At 45.1% G+C, this 25,000-nt stretch overlaps 1 protein-coding gene across 1 annotated transcript; it reads right to left on the reverse strand.

Annotated features, from left to right (window-relative positions):
• Nucleotides 1-367: 367 nt before the first annotated feature.
• On the reverse strand, nt 368-23,429 carry klhdc10 (kelch domain containing 10; the record flags this gene model as incomplete). The annotated part of the gene is made up of 9 exons (XM_080538608.1): nt 368-577; nt 1,545-1,684; nt 5,868-5,915; nt 6,017-6,083; nt 6,564-6,648; nt 7,536-7,684; nt 8,512-8,666; nt 9,246-9,467; nt 23,369-23,429. 9 exons carry the CDS (start codon nt 23,427-23,429, stop codon nt 368-370), a joined length of 1,137 nt encoding a protein of 378 aa, XP_080394734.1.
• Nucleotides 23,430-25,000: the final 1,571 nt, after the last annotated feature.

A 25,000-nucleotide genomic window follows, 5' to 3' on the forward strand; every position in this document is an offset into this window, starting at 1 on the left:
ATAAGGTCATGAAGGCCAATAAAACGAGTGAGTGCCGTCGTCGTATATTCTGAAAAGGTGAAAGTTTTTTTTTTTTTTCAGGGTCCGTGGGGGGCTAGGGATGGGGGCACGCTTTGTTTAAGGGGTGGGGGGGGGGGGCATGAAACATTCCACTTGTTTTTTTTTCTTTAAAAAGATCATCATCATCATCAGAAGTGCAAACACAAACACAAAAGGGGAAAAAAAGGCATCCCATTGTTTTTGGTTTTAAGGCGGGGCTACGTAGGCAGAAGAACACTTCTGTTCTTCAAAAGAAATCCTTTGCTCTCCCTCCAACCTCTCCTCTCCTCCCGTCCCTCCCTCCCTGTCCGTCCGTCCGTCCGTCCCCCTATTTCAAGCGCTCTATGAGTTCCTGTGTGAGGCCGAGGTTGAGCAGCTGCATGGTGGAGAGCTGGGCCAGGTGGGGGTAGGCCTTCAGCAGCCGCTCCCAGCACAGCTCCAGCAGGCTGGGCACGGCCAGCCAGATCTTAAACAGGGAGCCAGTCCGCTTGTTCTCGTGGATGTTCACCACGCCACCGTGGATGTACATGCAGCCAGCCTGGGAGGAGGGAGGGAGGGAGGGAGGGAGGGAGGGGGGAGGGAGGGAGGTGGAGAGAGGGGGTCAAATATGAGATAGAATTGTGAGAAGTTTACCACATTGAATTGTGGTTATTGATCCGATAAGATTGTGTTTATGTTTTTTTCGGAAATGTAGAATACTGAAATGTCCATGGCGATAAAGCTCATTAAGTTTGAGAGAGAGAAAGAGAGAGGTGGGGTTGGTGGGGGGAGAGAGAGAGAGAGGGGGACACACGAGGCAATCCCAGTCTGCTGTGCTAGATCTGGAAACCTTCTCATCTTCTACTGGTATGTCAGTGTCCATCACTGCCACTTCAGTAGCTAAACGTTGGCAGCACAGAGCATGCTACAGTATACTGACCAGGGTGAGGGCAGGTCAGAGCTACAGTATACTGACCAGGGTACAGTAGTGTACTATAGGCTACAGTATACTGACCAGGGTGAGGGCAGCTCAGAGCTACAGTATACTGACCAGGGTACAGTAGTGTACTATAGGCTACAGTATACTGACCAGGGTGAGGGCAGCTCAGAGCTACAGTATACTGACCAGGGTACAGTAGTGTACTATAGGCTACAGTATACTGACCAGGGTGAGGGCAGCTCAGAGCTACAGTATACTGACCAGGGTACAGTAGTGTACTATAGGCTACAGTATACTGACCAGGGTGAGGGCAGGTCAGAGCTACAGTATACTGACCAGGGTGAGGGCAGCTCAGAGCTACAGTATACTGACCAGGGTACAGTAGTGTACTATAGGCTACAGTATACTGACCAGGGTGACGCAGCACAGTGGAAGTAGGCTACAGTATACCCTCCCTTCCTGTTGTCTCGTGTCCCCTCCCCCCCATCTCTGTCATCTGGTTTTCAATCATTGTAAAGTGCTTTGAGTTGCATCCATGTACGAAAGGCGCTATATAAATAAAGTTTCACTTCACTTCACTACTGACCGGGGTGACGGCAGCACAGTGGAAGTAGGCGGGCTCCGGCATCACCGCCGGCAGTTTGGTCCACTGGAACGTCTGCAGGTTCATCTTCCACAGGTCCGCCAGGATCAGCTCCCCGTTGTACCCGCCGCACAGGAACACGTCTGAGGGAAGAAACAAACTATAATACATTTACACACTATACATTTACAAACTAACTATACATTTACAGAACTCTATGAGTAAAGAGATGATGGTCTTCTAATAATTGCCTGATATTACCCCCCCCCCCCCAAATATCATCCTTGTAAAAAGCCTGAGGTGGACAATATCTGGTAACACCCTTTTATGGCTTGCTATACATTACCTCGTATTTAGACATCGAAGCACTGAGTGTTAATTCGGTTGTTAAGTCTGATGTCAAACGTGGTCTCCGGGTCCAAACCAGAAATTCCCTGCACCAGAGTACCAGTGTACTACAGCGGTAGAATGACAGTTCAATCGTTTTTTAGACTGGGATCTATTCATACAACAAGGGACACAGCACTTTCCTGTTTTTCCCATATTTGTCAGCGACTTTGAGCCTCGGAAAAGCGCTATACAAATAGAATTAATTATTATTATTACTGAGGCATTTCGAAAGAGAGCGCCTCAGCCAACTTTGGACCCGGAAACACGTCACGACTTAACAACCGAATAGTGAATGAATGAATGAATGGTCTTTATTGTCATTGATATAGTACAGGTACCATACAACGAAATTTGGGAGGGGGGGCTCCCCTGGTGCTAGGAAAAAAATACTAAAAACAAGAAGGGAAAAAGAGCTGGTTTACATAAATAAAGGCTATATACACTATCCACTATACTATACTATACAAATAAAACACTGTGCTGTACTCTATGCTATGCTATAAATATCCTAACATTTCCTATCTCTGAACCTTATGTACCCGAGGGTTGTCATATTGCACATTCATTTAAAGTGTCGCAGTATGCAGGTTTGAAATGTTCACAGTTGTGTTTCAGTATTGCACTTGATTACAATCTAGTAGCTGCCATCAAATTGTCTAGATTGTCCAGGGCCTAGAACCTAGGTCTTTGCTGTGTTTAGGGCCTGAATGGCCCTAGGGTAGAAGCTGAGCTTCAGTCTATTTGTCCTTGCGGACATGGTCCTGAGCCGCCTGCCCGAGGGCAGCCGAACAAAGTGTTCGTTCCCAGGGTGGGATGGGTCTCTGGAGATCTTGGAGGCCTTCCTGAGGCAGCGTGTGTTGTACAGCTCTTCCAGAGAGGGGAGGGGGGCGCCGATGATCTTCTGGGCCGATCTCACGACTCTCTGTAGCGCTTTCCTCTCTGCGGCTGTGCAGCTGGAGAACCACACGCAGATGCAGTAGGTGAGGATGCTCTCCACTGTGCAGCGGTAGAAGGTCACAAGCAGCTCCTGTTTGAGGTGGTATTTCCTCAGGACTCTCAGGAAGTAGAGCCGCTGTTGTGCCTTCTTGATGATGGCTGCTGTGTTGGTCTTCCAGGACAGGTCATCCTGTATGTGCACCCCCAGGAATCGGAGGGTTGAGACTCTCTCCACGCTCCCTCCATCGACGAGCAGGGGCTGGACCTCAGATTTTTTTCCTCCTGAAGTCCACGATGATTTCCTGGGTCTTTGACTGGTTCAGCAGCAGGTTGTTAACCTTGCACAGCTTGCCCAGCTGCTCCACCTCATCCCTGTATGCCGCCTCGTCCCCCCCCCCGAGATGCAGCCCACCACGGTGGTGTCGTCTGCAAACTTTATGATGGAGTTGCTGGGGTGGATGGGGGTGAAGTCGTAGGTGTAGAGGTTGTAGAGGATGGGGCTTAGCACGCAGCCCTGGGGGGGCCCAGTGCTGAGTCTGAGGGCTGTGGAGGTGTGGGAGCCCACCCGCACCCTCTGGGGGCGGTCAGACAGGAAGTCCTTGATCCATGCACAGATGGAGTGTGATAGACCCAGGTCTAGTAGTTTGGTCACTAGCCTGTCTGGAAGGATGGTGTTGAAGGCAGAGCTGAAGTCCACAAAGAGCAGTCTCGCGTAGCTGTTCCCCCTCTCCAGGTGGGATAGAGTGGAGTGGAGAGTCGTCGCGATGGCGTCCTCTGTGGACCTGTGGGCTCTGTAGGCGAACTGGTATGGATCCAGGTTGGGCGGGAGGCGTGTGACTATGTGGGCCCGGACCAGTTTCTCGAAGCACTTCATGATGATTGGTGTGAGTGCCACCGGGCGGTAGTCGTTTAGGCAGCTCACCGTGCTTTTCTTCGGGACTGGGATGATTGTTGAGGTTTTCAGGCAGGGTGGGATGGTGGCCTGGGACAGGGACTGGTTGAAGATGTTGGTGAAAACCCCGGCCAGCTGGTCGGCGCAGTCCCTCAGCACCCGTCCCAGGACACCATCCGGCCCTGAGGCTTTTCTGGGGTCCACCGCCTTTAGCATGCGTCTCACTTCATGCTCTGTGAGGGTGAGGCTGCTGAGAGCTGGAGAGAGTGGTGTTTGTGTTGGGGTTGCCTCCGTTCGCCCCTCGTCGAACCGGGCGTAGAAGGAGTTCAGCTTTTCCGCCAGCAGGGAGTCGTCCTCCGCGGCTGTGAGCCTGTTGGCTCTGAAGTTTGTCATGTGCTGAACCCCCTGCCACATAGAATAGTCTCCATTTTGTTTATATACAGGTGCTGGTCATATAATTAGAATATCATCAAAAAGTAGATTTATTTCAGTAATTCCATTCAAAAAGTGAGACTTGTATAATGTATACATTCATTCCACACAGACTGATATATTTCAAGTGTTTATTGCCTTTAGTTTTGATGATTATTACTGACAACTAATGAAAACCCCAAATTCAGTATCTCAGAAAATTAGAATATTGTGAAAAGGTTCAATATTGAAGACACCTGGTGCCACACTCTAATCAGCTAATTAACTCAAAACACCTGCAAACGCCTTTAAATGGTCCAGTCCAGTTCTGTAGGCTACACAATCATGGGGAAGACTGCTGACCTGACAGTTGTCCAAAAGACGACCATTGACACCTTGCACAAGGAGGGCAAGACACAAAAGGTCATTGCTAAAGAGGCTGGCTGTTCACAGAGCTCTGTGTCCAAGCAAATTAATAGAGAGGCGAAGGGAAGGAAAAGATGTGGTAGTGTACAAGCAATAGGGATAACCGCACCCTGGAGAGGATTGTGAAACAAAGCAGATTCAAAAATGTGGGGGAGATTCACAAAGAGTGGACTGCAGCTGGAGTCAGTGCTTCAAGAACCACCACACACAGACGTATGCAAGACATGGGTTTCAGCTGTCGCATTCCTTGTGTCAAGCCACTCTTGAACAAGAGACAGCGTCAGAAGTGTCTCGCCTGGGCTAAAGACAAAAAGGACTGGACTGCTGCTGAGTGGTCCAAAGTTATGTTCTCTGATGAAAGTACATTTTGTATTTCCTTTGGAAATCAAGGTCCCAGAGTCTGGAGGAAGAGAGGAGAGGCACAGAATCCACGTTGCTTGAAGTCCAGTGTAAAGTTTCCACCGTCAGTGATGGTTTGGGGTGCCATGTCATCTGCTGGTGTTGGTCCACTGTGTTTTCTGAGGTCCAGGGTCAACGCAGACGTCTACCAGGAAGTTTTAGAGCACTTCATGCTTCCTGCTGCTGACCAACTTTATGGAGATGCAGATTTCATTTTCCAACAGGACTTGGCACCTGCACACAGTGCCAAAGCTACCAGTACCTGGTTTAAGGACCATGGTATCCCTGTTCTTAATTGGCCAGCAAACTCACCTGACCATAGCCCCATAGAAAATCTATGGGGTATTGTGAAGAGGAAGATGCGATGCGCCAGACCCAACAATGCAGAAGAGCTGAAGGCCACTATCAGAACAACCTGGGCTCTCATAACACCTGAGCAGTGCCACAGACTGATGGACTCCATGCCACGCCGCATTGCTGCAGTAATTCAGGCAAAAGGAGCCCCAACTAAGTATTGAGTGCTGTACATGCTCATACTTTCCGTGTTCATACTTTTCAGTTGGCCAACATTTAAAAAAAAACTTGTTTTGTCTTAAGTAATATTCTAATTTTCTGAGATACTGTATTTGGGATCTTCATTAGTTGTCAGTAATAATCATCAAAATTAAAAGAAATAAACATTTGAAATATATCAGTCTGTGTGTAATGAATTAATATAATATACAAGTTTTACTTTTTGAATGGAATTACTGACATAAATCAACTTTTTGATGATATTCTAATTATATGACCAGCACCTGTATGTATTGAGGATAATGGTTGTGAATGACAGACAGCCACACAGTACTGAACGGGAATGAGGAGAGTCTCACCGTTTCTTATCTGCACACAGCTGTGACATCTCCTAGGAGCCGGGTAGCCTGTTCAACACCAAGATGAACCCAGTGAGTTGTACTTTATGCACAAAGAACCACAGATAAAGGTTGATGTTTACAATCACAACATTCCATACTGCGTATACCTATTTTATCATGAGGCTTGGTGGCGATCTCTTCCCACGAGTTGGTCTCCAGATTGTAGGCGTGAATCTGAAATGGATTTACGTGTGTGAACATTGTTGAACGACCCCAATGTTCAACCTTCCCCATACAACATAAATGTTCAACCCCAGTGTTCAACGCCCCCCCCCCCACCATACAATAAAATCCAGAATCAGTAATAATACCCACTAATAATAACAGTCTTTATGGTCTAACTACTAAAGGGCCAACTTACAAATCGTGAGCTTAGAATGATAAGGTTCTATCTCCGTTTAGGGAAGTTCAGAGATATTGAGCGTCAAAGTTTTTACATTCCATTATGTTTTGTGAGATGGAACCTTTGTATTTTATTAATTACTAACTCAAAAATTTCAACATTTAAAAAAAATAACACCACACAGGCATTAATAAACACCTAATGGGTCAGATTATGTAAACAACTCAATTTTGACAAAAATGGAGATAGAACCTTATAATTCTAACGTCACGAACTGTGGTTTTGTTAGCGACGTAGCGGCTGTGTGCTACCTTGTCCAGAGGGTAGGACGTCCAGGAGGTCCCCCCTCCCAGGATGTAGATCCTCTGTCCGTCGTGTGCTATCTCATGCCTGTACCTGTGACCCACACAGACCCCACCGTTTCAATCTACCTGGTTGGTTAACATTAACGTTATCTCTACTGTTTAAAAGTCGAACTGTGCAACAATGTAGCTCTGTGGTTTCACTCAGTGTTCTACTGTGTGTGATCATTCTAGAATCATTCACACCAGTTCCTGTCCCCTGCCTGCGTGAGTGAAGTGTGACATCTGTCAGTGAGGACTTCTGGGGTTCTATTTCGGGTGCGTCGTTACAGAACACTCACAAGTTCGAAATGTCTCAGACACAGATCAGATTTTTTTTTTCTCACGTACAACGAGGGCATGAAGAACACAGCTTCTTTTTCCAACAATCAAATCCACATCCAGGGTTCCCACACCTTCTGAAACATCAGATTCAAGCACTTTTTCAAGGACTTTCAAGACTCAATTCCCTCAAATTCAAGGACCCAACACGGCATAGATTGAGACAGATCTAGAAGAGAATTTATATAATAGGAACTATCCGCTCACAGACAACAATTAAAAAGAGAGGTTTGAATGTGTGAACACTAGATGGTCTCTTGTCTTCTCTACCACAGCACAGCAAAACAATATATTGTGAAATATGTGTAAAGTTAAGCAATACAGAGACTTATTTACTATAATTACGTAAAACACTTTTTTGAATATATATATTTTATTTTTTTAGAGAGAGAGAGAGAGAGAGAGAGAGAGAGAGAGAGAGAGAGAGAGAGAGGGGAATTCAAGCACTTTCAATGACCCATGTCTATTTTCAAAAACTTTTAAGGCCTTGTTTTTTTCCCCTCAAATTCACAAACTTTCAAGGATTTAAGGACCTGTGGGAACCCTGCACATCACATCTGCGGTGTTGTAAAGCGTTTGTGTGCCACGGGGAGACCTCACCGTTCCTTCGGCAGGTCGTCCGGGGGGTTGTTGGGCTTGAGGTGGATCCACTCCCTGGTGGTCAGGTCCAGCCTGTGCAGGTCTGTGCTGTAGATGTACCCTGTGGTTCCTCCAAACACATACAGGAAGCCGTTAATGATGGCCATGGCCTAGACAGGAAGACAGGAAAAATACAAATTGTGACGTTAGAATTATAAGGTTCTATCTCCATTTTTGTCAAAATAGAGGTTTTTTTTACATAATCTGATCCATTAGGTGTTTATTAATGCCTGTGTGGTGTTATTTGGTGGTATATTCAAATGTTGACATTTTTGAGTTAGTAATTAATAAAATACAAAGGTTCCATCTCACAAAACATAATGGGATGTAAAAACTTTGACGCTCGATATCTGAACTACCCTAAACGGAGATAGAACCTTAGAATTCTAAGCTCACAAAATAAAACTTGGCTACAATGAATCTATCCAATTCAAATCAGTGTCATTTAATTGGAGTTGTGCTTTCTAGACATGCATTTTTACTACGCTTAGCATTAACCCTGGCCTTATTGTCTTTCCACAGTGTCACAGCCTAGGTAACAAGCCTCAACCCCTGAAGGGCATGGACATTACATTTACCATTTATCCAAAGCGACTTACAGTTAGTGATTACAGGGACATTCTCCCTGGAGTAACTTAGGGCTTAAGTGCCTTACTCAAGGACACACCAGTGGTGGTGTTGCCCAAGTGGGATTTGATCTCATGACCTTCTGATCACCAGTCCAACTCACTATCCACTAGGCCCTAGGCCACCACTACCCCTAAAGCCACCACTACCCCTAAAGCCACCACTACCCCTAAGGCCACCACTACCCCTAAGGCCACCACCACCCCTAAGGCCACCACCACCCCTAAGGCCACCACCACTACCCCTAAAGCCACACCACGGTGGCAGGGCCAGTAAGAGGCGGGACGTGGGCTGTGATTGGTCGGGCTACCTGTCCGTATATTCTGTCGGGCTTCTTCCCTCGGCAGTTGAGCAGCGACCACCGCTTGTACTTGACGTTGCAGACGTGGACGTCGTTCCCGTTGTTCTCCCCGAACGGGATCCCGGTGCCTCCGAATACTAACAGGTTGTTGCCGTGCAGAACGGCTAAGAGACGAAGAGACACATGAACACAGAGTCACAACGTTGTTAAGCTTCTCTGACAACAGGTGGGAGTGAATGTAGAGGCTTCTAGAACTTAGAGGCTTCTACAGTAGAACTTAGAGGCTTTCACAGAATGTGATAATCCATTCCAGGTAACAAATGTTGACTGACAAAATATTAAGTTCAGTAAAGGCCAATGCACACGGCCCCGATTTTGTCGCACCGCCGAATTCGATTCCATTGTTTTGAATGAGACAATGCACACGGCGTGCAATGCGATATTATCGCACGACAACATTCGATTCTCCATTCACACCAATTGAAATAATTAAAAGAATTGAGAATCGAATGTTGTCGTGCGACAGAATCACACGCCGTGTGCATTGGACTTAAGAGTTCAACAACCATCTTTGGCCAGACTGTTTATCAAACATCCTGACACACCTAGTGGACAGATACCACTGGGATGTAATCAATCAAACTGTATTCATATTTATGTAATACCTAAACATCTATAGGATATCTCTAGCGCTGGATATCTACCAGCTCTCTACCTGCCAGGGGCCCCCTGGTGTCGTTTACCTGACATGGAGGCCAGCTCCGTGGGCATGTAGCCCTCTGTGCGGATCTGTTGCCAGGTGCTCGTGGCGAAGTGGTACCTCCACAGCTCCCTGAACAGAGGGTAGTCCTCGTTCTCCGAGCCGCCCGACTCGTCGTAGTCGGGGTTGTACCCTCCGAACACGTACAGGTTGGTGTTGTCTGCCACGCAGCGGTGGCCGCTCCGCGCAGGGGGGGTACGATGACCTGCGGAGGGAGGCGGGGGAGGGAGGTCAGGGTGGTGGGGAGGTGAGGAAGGGAGGTCAGGGTGGCGGGGCGGTGAGGACAGGGGACAACCAGTGGTGTAGTCTAGTGGGTATACTGTGATTTTTCCCTCCCAGCCTCATATCGTTCATTTCGGAACACCATAAAAATAAATCTGCGCTCCCTGTCTAACGTTATATATATATATCTAACATTAATGTTATAAGGCTGATCTGTGCATGATAGTGCTGCATTTTGACATATTTCATGTCGCATCTCCCCCCTTTGGTATATGACGCTATAGTCAGGGGTGCACATAACTGGTGCGCCAGTGCGCATGCGTCGCCAAAATGCATGCTGCGCGGCAGATCAGCCGCTTGAGGGCGCTTTTGCGCACCAAAAAAATAAAATAAAAATAAAAAAAAGTTGATCACAAAAAAAACATCCTCTACCATGGTTGAAATTGAGGACAGTGATAATTTACAGCAGTCAAGAGAGCAGTGATGATGACGATTAAGCTTGTAGCATAAATAAATGCTTAGGCTGTAACTTTTTGTTGAAAAGTTGATTTCAGTGTTAACAGAGCAGTGCTTAAAGAGATGTCAGTTGATTTCATTGTGTTTAAAGGAGTCTGACAGACTTTCATGCTTAAAGAGCAGTCATTTGATTTTGCATTTGTTTATTTTGTTTTGCACACAATCATTTGTTCGTTCATCTTTATTTATGAATAAATGTCGTTTTGCTAATATAAGTTATCCATGTATCCCTTTTTCATCCATCCTGTGGGACGGGTCGTGACTCGCGAGCTCGGGGAGCACCAAGCAGCATCCCTAGGTGCTCCATTGAGCACTGGCCCCAAAAAGTTATGTGCACCCCTGGCTATAGTCAGTCCAAATGGTCCAAAATTCAAGTGCTTCGTAACACAGACGGGGTGAATTTTATGAAAGAAAGTGGGTATACGGCGTAGTCCTGCATATCACCTAGACTACACCACTGGGGACAACGTGGAGAGGAGCTGAGCAGATGGACAGCAGCTGGTGAAACCGGGAACAAGTCGGCAGCCGATCAAATGTTCAGACTTTTATTCTGAAAGATTTAAGTCAATTTCGACATTGTTGTACATCAATGACACACATCGCTAGTCAACTGACACAGCTTGTTCTGTGAACAATGTAAAGTAGTGTTATCGTTAACTAGGTAGCAGTGGGGATTACTCACCGAATCCATAGCGAGTGTGTCATTGATTTTCAAGAACGTTGACATTAAATAAATAATAATAATAATAAATCAAATAAATAACTGTTATTTACATCTCTCAGAATAAAGGTCCGAACAATTTGATTGGTTGCCGACTTGGTTCTCGGGTGTCACCAGCTGCTGTCATACCTGCAGTGTTTCCTCTACATGCATTTCATCGTGGCGGGCCGCCACGATGGAATTTCCTCCGGCACCATTCAGATTTCTCAAAAAAAAACAAAAAAAAGATTTAGGCCGCTTTTCAGACCTTCACAGCGCTAGACACACCCACAAGCGCGAAGCGACGCGCTTGCAAAACTGTTTTGTGATTGGTCGAATACATCTAGGCTGCGTCTAGTCTACAAACTACTTCAAATGTTACAATCCATTACAGATTGATTAGCAACACTGCATCAGCACGACGGTGGGTTATTGCATTCTATGGTTCGTGTTCTTATACCAGTGCTCAGTATACAAGTATTTTAAATGAACATTCGTAATGTAGTCTGATGTTCATGGTCAACTAAATCAGGCTATTTTGTGAAACAATTATGTTTCCGCTACCTTAGAACTACTTAAAGTAATTGCCAGAAATGTTAGCTAGCAATGTTAGCTAGCTATGTGTTCATAAATTCCTGGTTTGTTACCCTCACAGTTCCCATCTCCAGTGTGAACTGTGAGAGGGACTTTTCCACAATGAATAGGGTAATTTACTAAGTAATCTAAATCTGATATTGTTTGATTTCTCTCACCTTCCCACATACTTATATATTTTTGTCATTGTTTTTGTCAATATTTTTGTCATTGTTTCTATTTGCAGGTGAAGACTGACCTGAGAAACAGACTGCAGGGGGACCATCTGGCCGCCTGCATGATACTGAGCATCAACGGGCCGCCAATAACCGAGTTCCCTTATGACAGAGCCTTAGAGCTCTTCTTCGAAAAAACAAGAAAAATAAAGTGCTCTCAGCCAGGCTGCACACTTTGCCACTAAGGCCCCCCCCCCCCCCCTCCAAAAAAAGCATGACCCTCCCCTGTTTTTCCACCTAAGAAAAATCCACCTCTACCAGAAAACTGCATTACTTACTTTACTCATGTACTTATTATTGTGATTATGTACCTTGCTGCAATGCTAATGTTGAAAACATTAGGACACAGGAATTGCACACTACCTGACTACTTGAGAAATACCTGAACACTTTCATTTTCATCTTGTTGAACTTTGCACAGCATGTTACACTATTGATTGCACTTTAATTCTGCTGTAGTGCGACTACCATCACTTATCACTTTATTCCTTATCATTACTTAATTTACTTATTTACTTGTGATTATTGTGATGATGGTATTGTTGTGATTATGCACCTTGCTGCAAAGCTAATGTTGAAGAACCACAGCCAAAGATTTGTATTATTGTGTACTGTAAAATAAATTCTGATTCTGATTCAAGATTTTTTTGTATCATTAAATAATAATAGTTACAACAACCATAAAGCCTCCATAATGATAATGAAAAGAAGGGGAGACGATTTTTTTATTGACAACGGAATTACATGCTGGAAAAACATGCAGACACAGACAATAAGAGACACACGGGAGAAGTACAGGAAAACATTTTATTTTTTTGGGCCATCCTCGAGTTTTGGCTGAAATTACGTCGTTGTTTTGAGCGCGCGTGCGCGTTTCATGCGCGTGCACGTGAAAAAAATCGCGACGCGCGCGGTCAGCGCTACCCGCCACCATTGTAAAAATTCCTGGAGGAAACACTGACCTGTATACCTGCTGTCACACCTGTATGTACCTTGCATTGATTTCTTTCTGGGTCGGCATCGTGACGTAGGTCTCCACCCAAAACTACAAAGGTATAAGCCAGTCCCTCCTAATTACATAACGTGTGAATAGAACAGTTTGACTAGTTGAAAAGAGCTGTAAGCTTTCAACTTTAATCTGCTTAGGCAATGTTGGACATGAAAGTGTTGACTGGACTGGGTCTAACGGCCGATATACTGTTTAAAAACATAATGGAACCTTTCACTAACCACAGCCGTCTAAACGCCTGATCAAACCAATAAAGCAAGCTTTGCTGGTATAGATTAGAGCTAATAGGTTTCATTGGAGCAGTGACTGTGCTGCAGTGTGTGTGTGTGTGTGTGTGTGTGTGTGTGTGTACTGAACGTGAACACTGTAACACAAGTCAGTGAAGATGACTCAATTCCAGCACAGCTTTTAAAAGGTCACACTGAGCCACGGCCTAGCGTAGTGTCAGATCACAAGCCTCCATCTGCAGAGCTGTAAAACAACAAAGAGCTCACTGCCAAGTGTGAATTCATACCTTGACTGGACTGGGCGTTTGGTCCACAAGCCATAAATATAACACTGCAACTATATACCAGATACTGCCAGAGAGAATCAACAACATGATTGCCTCACTGACAGGGCAAAAACATAACAGGGGAGGTAGTGAGTGAGTGACCGGAATAGAAAAAGAAATAGAAAACTTTTACCCTAACTGTTGTTAGGTAAAAAACATAAGATGACGATGTTGTGACGATTTCCATTGACCAATCAACGGTGTGCAGCGTCACACGTCACACGTCACACGTCACACGCAGCCTGGCAAAAAGGTACCTTTCGCTACCCCTCCCGAACGGGAACTAAAAATGGTACGGGTACTATGGCCTGGTACAGCTGGCAGTGGAGAAAGGCAAAAGAACAGGGCCGGCCCGGGCCGTGGAAAAGCGCCATAAGAGACGCTAAGGAAGCAGAGAAGCTGGAAGAATATCCCAGTTAGGGAGTCCTGTAGTTTCAGTCTGTTTGTTTGCTTTAGGGGGTTGGATGGCTGAAGTGTTGTTACCCACCTGCTCTGAATAACCTGAATAACCGGATCCAGGCGGTTGGGAAACGTTGGGCAGTGGCGTGTCGAACCTGACGCTGTCTCCTTATAGGGCTTGTCACCACAATTGCTGCAGTCAATGGCTTAGTAACACACACACATGCACGCGCACACGCACACACACAGACACACACCTCTAACATCTGTTTAGCTACACTGTACCATACTAGATGAACACATGAATAACACGTTAATGTTAAAAGACAGGTTCTCAATTCAGCTACGGACAGTTCTGGATGAACAGAACTCAATGTCCTCGGCTCCTAAAATAAACATGAATGAAGCACTTTCACACACACATACATACAGTAACATAAGCCATCGGAAATGGGCCTGTTTCTTGCCCAATGTCTAAAAGCGTCTAACATCTAACAAGAGAGCAAAGCCTTGAAGCTGAATGATCCCGTCTCTGTGCTGTGGTGCCCCTTAGAAAAAAACCTAAGGCCTAATTCTGGAGAGCCAGCATGTCGCTGGCATGTTGCGACAGAGTCACACCATATGTGTGGTGGCCTGGGAAAACCCTTCACATGGTGGCATTTTGACTTTTTCATTTTTTAATATTTCCATAAATTAGAAGTTCTCAGCTATTCATAACTGGTTGAATGACTGAGATAGCCCTTTATTTTAAAAAGTTATGAGCATTTTAATGTATCATGTCAAAAAAAGTGAAAGGTCATTACTACCCCTTTCTCCTCCGGGTCGGGGTTGGAGCCTAAGCAGATCGGCCGGTCTCGTTTGTCTGCTTGTGATGCGGTGTTAGTCTGCTCGCCTCGTCGGTATGCGAGGGACAGATCCATTTGTGTGTCTTCTAGTTAAGATTTTATTACTTTATGCTTATTGTGAGCATCAGTAAACTGGCAATAACACAGGTGGAAGTATAGTCTCTCCTTTCGCTCATGTGTGCGTGCGTTGCTTAACTGAGAATGAGACACGTTCAACATGACGTTGTTTCGCTAGCAAACTACCCACCACAAAAACATAAAAATAAGTACTTTCTCTTTTGTTTTCTTAAAATGTTTATTCACCATAATGTAGTATGGAGTTCAAAGTACTAGAATACCACATAATATCAAAATCGCGATTTCCATCTATTTTTGCTCTTTGCCACAAACGAACGCCAGCGACATCCGACGGGTTTTCCCAGGCCACCACACATATGTGAACCCCAGATACCTTGTATGCAGTGCAGGCTTAAGACCAAGATAATGGCTCTCCCTACCAGAAGAACTGCACGGAAATAACAAGCAGGCTGGTAAGATAAAACATGGGCTGAACTCAACAACGTGGGTCATTCGTTAGGTTGGTCTAATGAGGCCTAGTCTAAAAAAAACACCTATAGTAGGGTGTTAGGTACCAATTTTAAAGATTGCTTCTGCTGGTACAATTGATATACATTGTTCTAGAGCATACTCTCAGGAGCACAGAGCACTTTGTTTTATGATGATAGGACATACGGTTGCTGAGATACAACCCATTTTGTGAACCAAGACAGGTCAAAAAGGTCGCGCACCTAACAATGGACACCTGTCTTCCGGAATGGCACCAAATGGACCTTTTTATCACTATATTTTACATACTTTACTTCATAGCTTAAGATAGGTTGGTCACACTGTAATGACATTTTTAGGGATGATAGAAACTACTATGCATGACATTTACAACAAATAAATATAAAAATATTATGCTAATTTAATGAATAATATGCAAATGTATGTGTTAATTTACGCAAATCGGTGGGAAAATCTTGATTAAAAACCGTTTTAACAGCTCCATTCACCCCAATCACTTAAAATAAAGTGTTAACTTATTATAGTATACTATTATAGTATAATTAACAATGCTCCCTTTGTGTTGATTTTAAGTCATATGTGATTAATTCATAAATAATTGTGATTTAAAATCCATATTATGAAAACTATTTCTATAATAGGCGAATCAGTATTGTGACCATGCATGAGTTATGAAAAGCCCATTTTCATATAGGCTATTTATTTATTTAATAAACAATGAGTTATAATCAAAGATGATATATGATCAAAGGACAGCTATGAATTAATGAATGAATGAATGAATGGATGAATGGACTTTATTGTCATTGCTACAGTACAGGTACCAAACAACGAAATTAAGGAGGGGTGGCTCCCCTGGTGTTAGGAAAGGAAAAAAAAAAAACTTTTAGAAAAAAAGAAAAAAAATCACAAGAAGGGAAGGAGCTGGTTTACATAAATAAAGGCTATGTACACTATCCACTGTACTATACTGTACAGACAGACGACTAGGGTTGTCATATTGCACAATAGTATTATTCCACATTTATTTAAAGTGTCGCAGTTTGCAGGCTTGAAATGTACATGTTTGTGCCTCAGCACTACACCTGATTTTTTCAGTCCAGCAGCTGCCATCAATCCGTCCAAACTGTCCAGGGCCCAGAACTTAGGTCTTTGCTGTGTTCAGGGCCTGGACGGCCCTGTGGTAGAAGCTGTTCTTCAGTCTGTTTGTCCTTGCGGCCAGGGTCCTGAACCGCCTTTTCGAGGGCAGCCTGGTAAAGTGTTCGTACCCAGGGTGGGTCGGGTCCCTGGGGATCTTGGAGGCCTTCCTGAGACAGCGTGTGTTGTACAGCTCTTCCAGAGAGGGGAGGGGGGCGCCGGTGATCTTCTGTGCTGTTCTCACGACTCTCTGTAGCGCATTTCTCTCCGCTGTTGTGCAGCTGGAGAACCAGTTGCAGATGCCGTAGGTGAGGATGCTCTCCACTGCGCCGCGGTAGAAGGTCACCAGTATCTCCTGCTTGCTGTGTTCCTTCCTGAGGACTCTCAGGGTGTATAGCCGCTGTTGTGCCCTCTTGATGGTGGCTTTTGTGTTGTCCTTCCAGGTCAGGTCATCCCGCATGTGCATCCCCAGGAATCGGAGGGTTGAGACTCTCTCCACGCTCTCTCCGTCGATGAGCAGGGGCTGGATCTCGGACTTTTTCCTCCTGAAGTCTACGATGATTTCCTGGGTCTTTGACTTGTTCAGCAGCAGGTTGTTAACCTTGCACAGCTTGCTCAGTTGCTCTACCTCATCCCTGTACGCCGCCTCGTCCCCCCCCGAGATGCATCCCACCACGGTGGTGTCGTCTGCAAACTTAACGATGGAGTTGCTGGGGTGGACGGGGGTGAAGTCGTAGGTGTAGAGGTTGTAGAGGATGGGGCTTAGCACGCAGCCCTGGGGGGACCCAGTGTTGAGTCTGAGGGCTGTGGAGGTGTGGGGGCCCACCCGCACCCTCTGGGGGCGGTCGGTCAGGAAGTCCTTGATCCACGCACATATAGAGTGTGATAGACCCAGGTCTAGTAGTTTGGTCACTAGCCTGTCTGGAAGGATGGTGTTGAAGGCGGAGCTGAAGTCCACGAAGAGCAGTCTCGCGTAGCTGTTTACCCTCTCCAGGTGGGATAGAGTGGCGTGGAGAGTCGTCGCGATGGCGTCCTCTGTGGACCTGTGGGCTCTGTAGGCGAACTGGTATGGATCCAGGTTGGGCGGGAGGCGTGTGAGTATGTGGGCCCGGACTAGTTTCTCGAAGCACTTCATGATGATTGGTGTGAGTGCCACCGGGCGGTAGTCGTTTAGGCAGCTCACCGTGCTTTTATTCGGGACTGGGATGATAGTTGAGGTTTTCAGGCAGGGTGGGATGGTGGCCTGGGACAGGGACTGGTTGAAGATGTTGGTGAAAACCCCGGCCAGCTGGTCGGCGCAGTCCCTCAGCACCCGTCCCAGGACGCCATCCGGCCCCGAGGCTTTCCTGGGGTCCACCGCCTTCAGTACGCGTCTCACTTCATGCTCTGTGAGGGTGAGGCTGCTGAGAGCTGGAGAGAGTGGTGTTTGTGTTGTGGTTACCTCCGTTCGCCCCTCGTCGAACCGGGCGTAGAAGGTGTTCAGCTTTCCCGCCAGCAGGGGGTCGTCCTCTGCGGCTGTGAGCCTGTTGGCTCTGAAGTTTGTCATCTGCTGAACCCCCTGCCTCTGAGTTCGTACCTGGATGTCTGCCAGACCTCTAGCTTCAAGCAGAAGCTGTGATTTCAGCCAGTTGCTTGGGATCTTTTGGACATCTTGCCCAGCCAACCTGTTTAGCACAGTCTTAATCACTGCATCAACTTTTCTCATTGAGACGTTCATCGATAAGAGAGCCATTACGACCTCCCGGATTTCATTGGTGTATCTCCCGTCTTCAAAGGTGATAATTGTGTCTATGCATTTAAGTTGCTCTAACTCTTTTTTTTCTTTTTCAATTAGTTTTTGCTTTTCCTCCAGCTCCAATAATGTGTTATTCAGGTCTTCCTGGTCCTGCATTTCCTTGGTCTGTTTGTCTGTCATTTTTCTTTTCTTTTTGCGACAACTGTCAACAGAGGATTTCATTTTCCGTTTGAGTTCATCAAGCTTTCTCTCTGTTTCTCTCTGTCTTTCCTCAAATGTTGTCTGTTCCTTCTCTGCAATTTCTTTTTCTTTCTCTGCATCTTTTAACTTTTGACATAATCCTTTAATGGTTTCTTTTAGTGTTTTTACCTGCTCTTCTTTTGTCTTTAATTTTTTGTTGAGGTTGCGCACCTTGCTTGTTGCAACCTTTGCACTCACTCTAGCTACTTTATTTGTCACGTCCAATGTTGCTGTTAATGTCTTGCATACTGACTGTGCTTTCTCCAGTTCTGATTTGTCCTTTTCTACAGTGCCCTCCAGCTTAACCTCCAGATGTTCCTTTTCCTCTTTTAGTTTGGAGTTTTCATGTTCTAGCCCTGTGATTCTTTTCTTCATTAGTTTTCCTGCTTTGTTTAACTGTGAGTCTGTTTTTTTTTTATCTTGGCCTTTCTCATCGTCTTTCCTTGCTACTGGGATTTTAAATGGCTGTTGGAGATATCTTGTCACCTCCTCTTTATTTTTCCCTTTCTTCAACTGAGTGACGACTTTGTGCATCCTGCTCACACACATGTATAAGGCAGGATCATTAACCTCCGTTTGAGGTATCAGCTGTCTCACTGCATTGTACAGTTCTTTTGACATCCCATGTTTATTTCGCAGACTGAGCACTGTATCATTGGTAAGGCTGCCTGACTCCTCAGCGTCACTGGATGCACAATCCATTGTACCCCACCAAATCTGGAAAAAGGAGACATGGAAACGTTCATGATCATACAGTTTTTTGTTTCGATTTTTTGTAAGAATTTTAATTTAAGGTCAATAATCAAACATCATTGTTATGCATTGTGTAGTGAGGATACATATGATTTAATACAACAACCTTTCTTTAACAAGGGTGCCAATAATTTTGACCACCACTATAACAACAGTCAGAATTGCATTAAACTGCTTTAATGTGGCATCAGGTTATACTTGGATAATCAGTCAGATCAGGTTTTTTTACATTTATTTTAGATACCAGAGATCTCACAGACCAATTCTCTCTCTCTCTCTCTCTCTCTCTCTCTCTCTCTCTCTCTCTCTCTCTCTCTCTCTCTCTCTCTCTCTCTCTCTCTCTCTCTCTCTCTCTCTCTCTCTCTCTCTCTCTCTCTCTCTCTCTCTCTCTCTCTCTCTCTCTCTCTCTCTCTCTCTCTCTCTCTCTCTCTCTCTCTCTCTCTCTCTCTCTCTCTCTCTCTCTCTCTCTCTCTCTCTCTCTCTCTCTCTCTCTCTCTCTCTCTCTCTCTCTCTCTCTCTCTCTCTCAGCAGAAGCTCCAGTAACTAATATATCTAGCTAGCTACAGCTTTGTATGACAGTGATTAGTTTAGCTAAACTAAACATTAAATATTTTCAAGTCAAGACTAAAAACCCCTCTTTAAATTACTAAATAATTCAATGATGATTTATATAATGATTAAAGCACTTTGAGCTGAAACGTTTGCAGGAAAAGAGAGAGAGAGAGGGAGGGCGAGAGAGAAAGGGAGAGGGAGAGGGAGGGAGAGAGAGAAAGGGAGAGGGAGAGGGAGAGAGAGAGAGAGGGAGAGAGAGAGAAAGGGAGAGGGAGAGGGAGGGAGAGAGAGAAAGGGAGAGAGAGAGAGAGAGAGAGGGAGAGAGAGAGAAGGGGAGAGGGAGGGAGAGAGAGAAAGGGAGAGGGAGAGAGAGAGGAGGGAGAGAGAGAAAGGGAGAGGGAGAGGGAGGGAGAGAGAGAAAGAGAGAGGGAGAGAGAGAGAGAGAGAGAGAGAGGGAGAGAGAGAAAGGGAGAGGGAGAGAGAGAGAGACAGAGAGAGAAAGGGAGAGACAGAGAGAGAGAGAGAGAGAGAGAGAGAGAGAGAGAGAGAGAGAGAGAGACACTACAAATAGAAGTTGTTATTATTATTATTATTAGTAGTAGTAGTAGTATTATTATTATTATCATCAAATTGAAGCAAGCGAACGTTATCTCTGCCGGCCGCTAGCTTCTGCCGCTTTGATCCACTGACAGCTCGTTTGTTTCAGCGCTTGCTATCACATAGAAAACCCGGATTGCATTACGGATCTGGGTCAACCACTAACAACCTGTATATCAAAATGTAGCTTAGAACTTGCAGTTTCTAACAAGCTATGTTGTGAATACATATCTGTAAAAAATCCTGTCATAACATCGAAGTGAAATGGTACTTACCTTGTATTTCAGTCAATATTCGTTGTCTGCTTTCACAACACACTTGTGGAGGTCGGGATGAGTCTTGCCAAGGAAAACTCACTTGACTCCAGTCCAGTTTTTATTACTGCTTTTTGCGAAATAAAGATGTCTGACCACACTAGGTTTTGCGGCGATCACTAAAAAGTGAAATCTCACGAAACCGAGCGTTCGACGGGTCTGTCGCTGTAAACATAATCTCATAACTTGTGATTATTAAAACGGATGTTGACGAAATAATACAACACTTAAAAAAACATATAGAGGTATATTTTAATGTTGAAATGTAACAATATATTGTCATATAATTGCCACAAAAGTGCATTTGATATTTGTAGTTCATGTTATTTTTGTCGAATTCTTCCTAGCGTCCACATTCTGTCACCTGACCTAACACCCTACCTATAGGCCTATTCTGGCCTTGGACTTCCCCCCTGGCAGACAATGCCTTTCCCCCCTTCCTAGGGTTGCAAAATTCCTGGGAAAACTTTCTGATAATTTCCCAAGTTTCCATACAGGTTTCCAACCCTAGCTGTACCACTTTAGGCATTTCGAGGGTGCTGATGCCCTTGTACAAAATGAAGTCTCAATTTTTGAATACTATAAACCCACGTTTTGTAGCTACGCCTACACCAAAAGCCAGTGCCAGCAGCTCAAGCATCTTGGCCTGAATCCCAGTTATGTTCCCAAATCCCCCCTGTCACTGTCCACTGGCCGAGTTCCCTGCAACACGTATTGTTCTAAACATCCCTGTGCATTCAGCTTTCTGAGCCTGACTGACAGCCTGGCTTTGTATAACCCAGTGGCTCTCTCTACATCCTCTCCATGTAAAGGCTTTTTTTTTCAGGCCCCCTAAGGTTCAGGCATGGCAGGCTGGTGATAAGTGAAAAGAAAAGAACAAAGTCAAAAAGAAGCAGCTTCTGAGCTTGTGTGTCTTCACAAGTATCATGAGGTAGCCCGTTCCAGCACCTTATGAAGACTGGGGGCCAAGTCATTATGATGATCAATGACTTACAGTACAGGATTAGCCCTCGGGAAACACACATTTCACACAGTCACACAAACAACTGAGCTAAGAGATAGAGTGCGTGTGTTGTGGTTGTCAGCAGCACTACTGTGGCTTCCGTGGTAGGCTTTGTCTGTGCTGTCTCAGACGACGCATCACCGTGTGAACTGTGGTCAGGTTCTAAGGTTCTATCTATGAGATGACTGGGAGCAAGCTCACTTCACTAGCAGATCGACTTATGTTAGCCTACAGTGCGACAATGCTCATCCCTCGTCTCATATGCTGAGTATATCTTCAACGTGAGGCTCTTCCTTCCCTCCACACTGGGTAATGGAAAGTCAGATACATTTTGATGAAGGGAGCTAGACCAAAAACATTGCATCTAGCAGCTAAATATTACGCAGGAAAATCTTCAGGGTTAGTGACTACTATGGACCGTACAGCACCTGTATGGTCCTTGAGGACAGTCCTTGATGCAACACACATTGCAACATCAACAAACACTATCCCAAGAAATCTATGTTTAGAATTGTGAAAGATCAGGTGAACAAAAACACTGTTACTGAATTCTAACAACATTCGTATCACCTTACAATCCTCATCCATCACTCCAGAGCTTACCCAGGGGAGTGAGGGGACATAAAATCAAGTGTCAAGGTGATTGATATCAGCCCGTCAATAAGCCTACTAGGAATATCACATTTCACAGCCAGCCCATATGTAGCCTATAGTTTAGAAGTATATCCTCTGTGGAGCCCTGCGGTGGTGAGCGGTGCAGCTGCTAGATGCTCTGGATGCTCTGGATGGTGCACCTATAGAGGTTGGTGAGGATCTGAGGGGCCTATAGAGGTTGGTGAGGATCTGAGGGGCCTATAGAGGTTGTTACGTCGTGACGTGTTTCCGGGTCCAAAGTTGGCTGAGGCGCTGTCTTCGAAATGCCTCAGTAATAATAATTCATTATATTTATATAGCGCTTTTCCGAGGCTCAAAGACGCTGACAAATATGGGAAAACGGGAAAGTGCTGCGTCCCTTGTTGTATGAATAGATCCGAGTCTAAAAAACGATTGAACTGTCATTCTACCGCTTTAGTACACTGGTACTCTGGTACAGGGAATTTCTGGTCTGGACCCGGAAATTGCTAAACGTCACGTTTGACGTCAGACTTAACAACCGAATAGAGGTTGGTGAGGATCTGAGGGGCCATGGAGGAACAGTTGTGACCGCTTTGCCAGTGTGATAGGATGTGTACACAGAGGAAGTTCAGACAGTTTACCCTCCCTACTTCTACCCCATCCATATGGATGTGGGTGTGAGATGAAGCAGTGTGCAGTTCAATGGCAATGCGTTGTCTGTGGATCTGTTTGGGTGTTGTGCAAATTGTTATGGGTCCAATGTGTCCAGTAATGTGTAGTTGATGTGGTTCTTGACCAGCCTCTCAAAGCACTGCAGTTCACGATGACAGATGCAGTTGGTAATCTGTAATCTCTTATTGGTTCTGTAGAATTGTGTCTGCCTTGCTGTGGACCACTGCAGATGTGTGCAAGCCAGGATAAAGAAACATGTTGCTAAATCACCTGGAATGAGTTGAAACGTCAGCATAATGCACAATGCTCTTTTTGGGGTACATGATGGAGATACGGGAGTATGCAGGGTAGCTAGAATAATTCTCTCCAAATGTACAAGAAAAGCAAAAAATATGATTAGGAAAAACGAATTTACAACAAGCAGGATTTAAATCATCAAGCTAGCCAACTATTGTTGCTTAGGGATCATAACTTTGTTCACATGTCTGAATAAACAAAAGGTGTTTCCATGGTTTCGTAAAACACAGCCAAAACAAAACTAAATAAACTTAGCAGCAAGCTAGCTATACCCTAGCTACTTTGACAGGCAAGCTCATTTCTTGCCTCAGTGTCACCGAGGGCCCGGTGGTTGTTGCTAGCTAAGCTAACCACTGTAATCAATGAATGTGATCAGATAGATGATGTGTCCATCATGTTGCTTAGTACAAACTCAATGTAGCTAACACACGATGGCAAGCTGACAGCTGTCTAGCCTAGCAGGGACGGTGTGTTAGCCTAGCAGGGTGTGTTAGCCTAGCAGGGTGTGTTAGCCTAGCAGGGTGTGTTAGCCTAGCCTAGCCTAGCCTAGCATAGCACCGTTGTTACTGACCTGCTACTCGCAGAGGAGGCCTCTCTGACAGCTTCTCGAATCTATTCAGCTGGTCCTCCATCGTTTCCCCAGATCCAAGTCAACCGAAAAAAAAAAAAAACGTTACATAAAATCTAGACAGAACCCTACTAATACATGACACATATGAACACACGAGCCCATTCTTAGTCAAGGAAAGGAGGCCATTCGTAAAATGCACACCGGCTGTGCATCACGGACCAATCAGAGAGCGCGTTACTGAAAATGCAGCGTCGCATCTGTAAAGTGGCTGGGGAGGGGCGGGGTTGGTTCAGCTCGAGCTGGGCCCGTTTCATATATACACATACTACTCTTACTTATACACATATTCAGGGTTCGAGTTATGTGGGAGCCAATGGGAGCTGAGCTCCCATAGAGATGGTCTGAGGCTCTCTGAGCTCCCATGAAGGCAGTAAAATCAAAAATCTGTGGGGGTCGCTAATAATACATTACCACAACTATTATTTGATCAAAATGTCAATGTAATGAATATTATTTAATTTATATTATAAATATTGTAAAATAAACACGTTTTTCAAAAGAACTACGCGCACCATTAATCTCCTGTGAATGACCGTATGCCTTTTACTGCCTGCACTTCACCACCAAGACACCATGGGGCGCAGTAGAATATTGTGCAACAGCAAAAGGTTGATTAATCAGCTGTGCGGTAAACCGTTGGAACACACAGTGCACAGCTGATTAATCAATTAAACCAATAGAGTGAGACACCAGTTGCCTTTCAGGAAGTAGTGAGATCGTGCACCTAGCCTATTATTGAGAAGCAAACATTCATTCATTAGCTATACAGGAGTATATACATAGAGTAGCTACCATGCCGCCCAAAAAAAGGCCACTGCTGCCGACCGGGTCATCAAGCCTAGAAAATGTCGGGTTTTTATCAAAGAAACCTGCTATGACACCTAACGTTAGCCCTGCTGCTACTACTGTTACTACTACTGCTGCTACTACTGAGGACTCTGCTACCTACTGAAAACAGACCACTCCGCCTACTGAAAACAGACCACTCAGCCTACTGAAAACAGACCACTCAGCCTACTGAAAACAGACCACTCAGCCTACTGAAAACAGACCACTCAGCCTACTGAAAACAGACCACTCAGCCTACTGAAAACAGACCACTTTGGTCTATCTTGTCTCCGTAAAGGTAAGGTGGCTTTTACTTTTTACTAACCTAGTGTACTAACCTAATGTATTTTTCGCTCCTTCTGTATAGCAAAAATAACACAATTATTGGCCGAGATACATGTGTGACTATCGCTTTTATAGCTGTTGTTTCATGTGGGGCTGTTGATGTGGTGAAATGAGTAGCCTGCAGCTGTAGCGTCAGGATATGTTGGGATTTGAGGATGAGGATGATGTTTCTGTACCGGTACCGTTTTTAAAGTATCGATTTGTCACCGGTATCGAATAAAACCCAAACTGTACCCAACCCTAACGATATGTTTACATGCCAACTAATTAGCTAATTCATTTCTTTCATTTAGAGCTGAGGGGAGCAACAGAGAGACGGACAACAGGACAGCAACAGAGAGACAGACAACAGGACAGCAACAGAGAGACAGACAACAGGACAGTAACAGAGAGACAACG

This window comes from Nansenia antarctica (assembly GCF_963989245.1).
Source record: "Nansenia antarctica genome assembly, chromosome: 8".
Classification (NCBI taxonomy): domain Eukaryota; kingdom Metazoa; phylum Chordata; class Actinopteri; order Argentiniformes; family Microstomatidae; genus Nansenia; species Nansenia antarctica.